The following is a 6,023-nucleotide window of genomic DNA, read 5'->3' on the forward strand; positions in this document are numbered from 1 at the left end:
TGCAAGCTAACTATTAAATGATATGAATTTCTGTATTGTGTATGTAGTCCCCCCTCCAATTAAAAAAAATGAATACAGATTTGGTCACAAAAAAAGAACAGCAATACTTGTCTAACTAACACACACACACACACAACAATATATTTCTGTGTAGAAACTCATCCCTCTGTATGTCTATTTATCTGTTTGTCTAAAACCAAAATATTACAATCAACAGTGTAATCAATTCTCATGAAGTCTTTTTTTAGACTGAAATAAAACGTGAAATTTAAGCTAGACCTCAGTGAAAATCCATCATATCTGTGATAGTCAGGATTAGTTCCATAGTAAACTGGAACCATAGGACTGGGTCGTCATAGTTCCAAGAGTCAATAGGATTCTAGGATTCTCTTCACCAAGGGGGAATTCCTACCCAAGTTAAGCGGTGTAAATGGAAAATAATTCCCTTTTTTATGCTCTTTTCTCTCTACGTGTATACGGACCTTGAACTTAAGCATGAGAAAAGCATGCCATTCACCCGCTATTCGTTTGGGGTGGAGATTTAAAAACAAATAAAGCTGTGGCGGAGGTGTGTCTACAGATTAATTGACTTAATGCACTCATACTTCCACCACCTTTACGCGTGATGAAATTATGAATAAGGGTGAGCAACCTGTCAGTTCCAAGTGGAACATCTCATTTATTTGTTTTCTGATAGAAATAACACCATTCTCCATTCACTGTCATTTACAAATTGATAGGAGCTATTGATAAGAGTAAATAAGTGAGTGAGCGGTTTCGATAAGGGAATTGTAAATATAAATGACAATTGTTTTAGACCTATTTTACCTTGTGATCCCTGGAGACAAATGTGAAACCAGTCATACGGCAGCAAACTGAAGCATATCAACAAATCACCTTTTCCACAGTGACATTTATGAAATACTGGTCTAATAATGGTATGCAATTTGGAGACCCAAGCTATAGCCTTCTGTAGCCATGTGCAAATGACACTACAGCGCCAAATCAGTTGATTTAGGATCTCCAGAATGTTTTAATTATATGCCCGGACTTTTCACAGTGTTCTTTACAATTTGAATCGTGTGAAATATTAGCCACTATAGGACATCACCGCCAGTTTGACCCACATACATTTATAACTCTCATTGACTTTAGTGTTAATTTCCTTACATTTTGAATCATTCCATTGCATTGTTAGTTTAACTTTCTTTCCTCTGTCACATTCGTGTGGTTGTTCCTGAGGATCACTAGCAATAGGGCATCTTCTAAGGCTAACGTATTACAAGATGTTCAATCATTTGGGACATGTAGCCTATTTGAATCATTATAGAACGCAAACCATATGTAGCAGTTTAAACCTTGAGCACGGTTCACGAGGACTGGACCATTGTCACCACAATCCCATGATTAGTGAGGATTATTAGGGTAGAAATCAGAACTATGCGCTGACATTGCGAAGAGTGATCAAATCTTTTAAAAATGCTAAAATCTTGCAACATGGATAGTTGAACATGTCATATACAGTAGCATGCCTGTATTTTCAACAAAGTTAATCACTGGTTCAGTATCTTTACAGATGATCCAGCATAAATCCAGAACCCAGGATAGAGGGGCTGATTAAATGTGGTCTGGACTCTGTGGAGGAGGGTCATTGTGTCAGAGACGCTGTAGAAGGACAGAGTTCCTGCCCTATGATCCAGGTACACTCCTACTATTCTGGAAGAGCGGGGCACATGTATGGCAGTCCGTTTGTTATTGTGGTAGAAATAACAGCCAAGGAGAGAACAACACACCAAACTCCAGGACTGATCATTCCCTCCAAACCAACACTCATCACCACGTCCTATTCTGCCAATCCCTTTATATGAGATGGCTATATAAGCCTTGAATGCGCTCCACTCTACCTCCCAGTAGCAGGTTCCAGACAGACCCTCTCTACATAGGACTTGTTCATAGGTGGAAAATCTGTCTGGATGGTCAGGATAAGGCTGGGCCTTATTACTCCATGGATTCCACGTCACCTTCCTATTCCCCTCTGACAGACACAGCCAGTTATTAGCTGTGTTGGGATCCAATGTGAGCTGGCAGGAATCTGAGGACAAAGAAAAGGTAGGTGAAAGTGTGTGTGTGTGTGTGTGTGTGTGTGTGTGTGTGTGTGTGTGTGTGTGTGTGTGTGTGTGTGTGTGTGTGTGTGTGTGTGTGTGTGCGCACATGCATGCACACTCACATTCCAAGAACTCTTCTCTGGTCTTGGGTTCAGGCCTTATCTTCTGAAAGGTGGTATCATTTATACATGACGCTAGTTCACCAACTAACAGTTCAGACTGAGGCGTGCTGAATGACGTGAGACTACAGGGCTCAACGGGGTGAAAAATTTGGACTTTTGTCACTATGGAGATAAAGAACATCAAATATCACTGGTCCACACTGATCATTACATAAACATACAGGAAGTTAACGGGTGAAGAAACTAAGGCTGGGGTTCAATGTAAGGCACAGGGCACTCACTATACATTAGGGGGATTCTACCAATTGGGTGCCTTTTGAGAAGTGTAACTTTGTCAGAAAACCTTTTTCACCTAATTTTAACATTCTGTCATAAAGAGCATATCTTCAACTTCATCAAAAACACATTTACTATACTAAGTGCCAAATGAAGTAACAGGGTTGACGATGTCATCTTAAATCAGCAATAAATCCTGTTTAGGGGGAAAGGAAGCTTGTTGTGCGCAACAGGGAGTGGCAATTGAATGCAAGCTCCACAAATGCATTTAAATTGTTAAAATATTTCAAGCCCGTTTATCTATGGGTAAAAGGGTTTACGTGTTATATTCGACCCGCTGCATTTTCCACCACAAAACACCAGAAAAGGGCCAAAAAGAGTAGACCCAGATCACCAGCTTTTACACAATGATTTGACTATTAGATGTTAAATGTTTGTTTTGACTTTTTTTTTTTTTTTTTAAGGAATAGTTTCGCCATGTTAAATTGAGAGTTCAGTTCACGTAACTAGGTTGACCTTAAAATTAAGGACAAACTTTTAAATGAATCACTAATCACATGAAATATAAATTAATAATAATCTTCAGAAATGACTTTGTCAAAGCAACAAAAAAGCTAGGGCTTTACAATGATGGGGAAAACTTGTAGACATTTTGGGGTTAAGTGGGTTTAAAGTGGGTTGACATTTTTATGCACACTAAATTCAGATTTACTGAATTCTCCATGTTGTCTATACTAAAGGGCAACTCATTCAGTATAAATAGCTTTTAAAATGCAATAGTGGTGCACAATTTCTATTTAAAATATCAAAGAGATGCAAAAGGTGCTTTTTTCATGGAACAACCAAGCAGACAATAGGCCTTTTAAAGGCATTTTCCCCTACGTTCGCAGAGCTTGCATTCATGGTAAATGTCAGCTCAAGTGTAAATAACCTTTAAAAGTATGTTATAGTGTGCTGCGCTATAATGTACCGTGCATTGAATCCCAGCTTGAGAGTGGTTCTTCACTGAGTATAAACATTACTCTGTGTTCAAATTAGATCACCTAAGGAAATCACTATGTCAGTGAGATTAACTCCGATAGGATGAAGCACATTTCATTTCTAGCAATGTCCTTCAAAAATACCTAGACCTACTTTTCGCGGAGATCATTGCAATTTCCCCAGAGCAGATAACTTCTATTTGATTTTTCAGCTCAGACACTGATTTCTTCACATCCTCAAAAGAGACATGTTGGTTGACAGTGATGCTCAGTAAGGCCTCAGATCCAGGAGAGACGCAGAGGGACTGCAAAGTCTACAGAGTGAGGAAACAGGGAATAGATTATTGTTGAGGAAGATGCTCAGCCGTTCCCAAATCACTTCCTATCCCTTCCCATTGGCCCTAACCCCTTGATGTTAGCATTCCTGAAGGGTCTTTATAGGTATAAGCAGTGTAGTGGTGAAGCTTCCACTGTACAGATCTCGCAAACATTGAAGGGTTAGGAGTGGGACCAATGGGAAGGGGATCAAATTGGGAACGGCTGAAACAAACACTTTCTGCAGTGACACCTGCTCCTGTGGAGAGCGAAACCAGTGATGTCACCTGGAGGAAATGAATGTGATCCTCTGTGTGTGAAAGCTGCTCCAGCTCAGCGTCTCTCCTCCTCAGCTTGGCTATCTCCTGCTCCAGTTGCTTCAGAAGTCCTTCAGCCTGACTCACTGCTGCCTTCTCCTGGGCTTTGATCAGGTCCTTCACCTCAGAACACCTTCTCTCAAAGGTGCAGATTAGCTCAGTAAAGATCTTCTCACTCTCCTCTACTGCTGTCTGTGCAGACCGCTGTTAAGACACAGAGAGAGGAGGGGTTCCATTTGAACCAGCCCAGTTACTCCGTTCTCACCAGGACACCAGATAAGCAGGTTCCCCACAGTAGGGTTCACTGGGGTTCTCACTGGCTCTGCAGTATAGTTTACTGTAAGTCACTCACTGCTAAGTGAATAAATGTAAATGGTCAAAACTCACCTTCAGTGACTTCACAGAACGTCTAACCGTCTGCATCTCTTTCTCTATCTTCTGGATTCTCTGTTTCTCCCCCTGCTGCCTCTGTAGAGAAACAAATCTTCCATTTTCATTCCATAGACCATTTACAAAAGTGTCTGTCTACGTCAAACTTTATGATAAGTCAATGCCCATACCACATGGAGGTGTGTATGTATGCACACGCACGTTAGTGTAACTAAAGTTTCCATTAAAAAAACATGTTTGAAATCAAATACTACTGCCATGCATAAAATGACTTGTTAATTGCTCAAGTGTTCTGTAAATAACACAGTTTATGTCCTTACCTGTCTCTCAGCCCTTTCTGATTCAGCTGACACTGTATCGTGGCCTTTATGATCACCTATCATACAGAGGTAACAGATAATTTGCTGATCAGTACGGCAGTACATTTCCAGCAGCTTGTCATGACGAGAGCAAATCTTCTCCTGTAGCTGTGTGGAGGCTTTGACCAGCTTGTGCTTCTTAAATGTAGGAGATTCATAGTGAGGTTGAAGGTGAGTCTCACAGTAAGAGGCCAGACACTCCAGACAGGACTTGACGGCTTTGAGTTTTCTCCCAGTGCAGACGTCACACTCCACATCTCCAGGTCCAGCATAACAGTGAGCAAGAGGAGCAGCTTGAAGCCCTGTTTTCTTTAGACTCTCCACCAATTCAGCCAGCAAAGTGTTTGTGTTGAGAACAGGCCTTGGAATGAAAGTCTGTCTGCACTGTGGGCAGCTGTAGACACCCTTCTGGTAATCCTGATCCCAGTAATCCTTAATACAACCCATACAGTAGCTGTGTCCACAGGGAATAGCCACAGGATCCTTCAGTGGATCCAGGCAGATCGAACAACTGATCGAATCCACGGATGTTGCCATTTTGGTGCTGACACACTAACAGATGGAGTGCAGCAGAGTATCAGAGTTCACTAACGTTTCTCTAGAAGTGTTTAGGGTTATAGAAATGAGAATTGATTGTGCGTGTACTCTGTACCGGCAAGGGGTGTGGCGTTGGATGGATTCCATATAGTTATATGAGGGGCTATTTTCTTTGATAGTGAATATCTTCTCCTCGGCCAGTGCAGGGGCGCCTACATAAAAATATATTACAGTTTACTATAGAATAGTATAGTACTTTAGAATTCTGTAGTAAACTATAGTGAATGGTAGTATACTGTAAAAACCTGTACTCCACACTGTAGTATACCTAAGATCGTGTAGTGCTTACTATAGACTTTTGTAGAATACTGTAGAATACTATACTAAACACTAGTTTCCCTCGATCATGTAGGGCCCGTTCAAACTTAGGAAAGTACGCCTTTCCTGCGCACGCACTTCTCAGTAGTTAGTATTCAGACTTACCTTATGCAGGTGCTTAATGGGCTTTGCAAGTGAGGTTCACTTGCACGCTAAATACATGTCTTTCAATGTTATTCATCCTGAAAGTTGCCGTATTACATTTTTAAATCCATGAAATATTGGAAGGTAAAAAAAAGTGTAC

General features: G+C 40.9%; 1 protein-coding gene across 5 annotated transcripts; it reads right to left on the bottom strand.

Annotated features, from left to right (window-relative positions):
* Positions 1-5,401, bottom strand: LOC139423266 (tripartite motif-containing protein 16-like). Of its 5 annotated transcripts, none has more exons than XM_071175079.1 (7): positions 4,826-5,401; positions 4,503-4,583; positions 4,086-4,319; positions 3,638-3,797; positions 2,364-2,389; positions 2,228-2,267; positions 1-2,092 (listed from the first exon to the last, which is right to left on the bottom strand). In XM_071175079.1, the coding sequence occupies exons 1-7, from the start codon at positions 5,399-5,401 to the stop codon at positions 1,554-1,556; spliced, it is 1,656 nt and encodes a 551-aa protein (XP_071031180.1). In that variant the 3' UTR covers positions 1-1,553. The 5 variants fall into 5 exon arrangements, with proteins under 5 accessions (XP_071031180.1, XP_071031183.1, XP_071031179.1 ...); XM_071175082.1 differs by lacking the exon at positions 2,364-2,389 and adding an exon at positions 2,498-2,507 and having other exon boundaries at positions 2,228-2,270; positions 3,634-3,797; XM_071175078.1 differs by lacking the exon at positions 2,364-2,389 and having other exon boundaries at positions 2,228-2,299.
* Between the last annotated feature and the right edge of the window lie 622 nt (positions 5,402-6,023).

The sequence above is a fragment of the Oncorhynchus clarkii genome, chromosome 12 (genome assembly GCF_045791955.1).
Source record: "Oncorhynchus clarkii lewisi isolate Uvic-CL-2024 chromosome 12, UVic_Ocla_1.0, whole genome shotgun sequence".
NCBI lineage: Eukaryota > Metazoa > Chordata > Actinopteri > Salmoniformes > Salmonidae > Oncorhynchus > Oncorhynchus clarkii.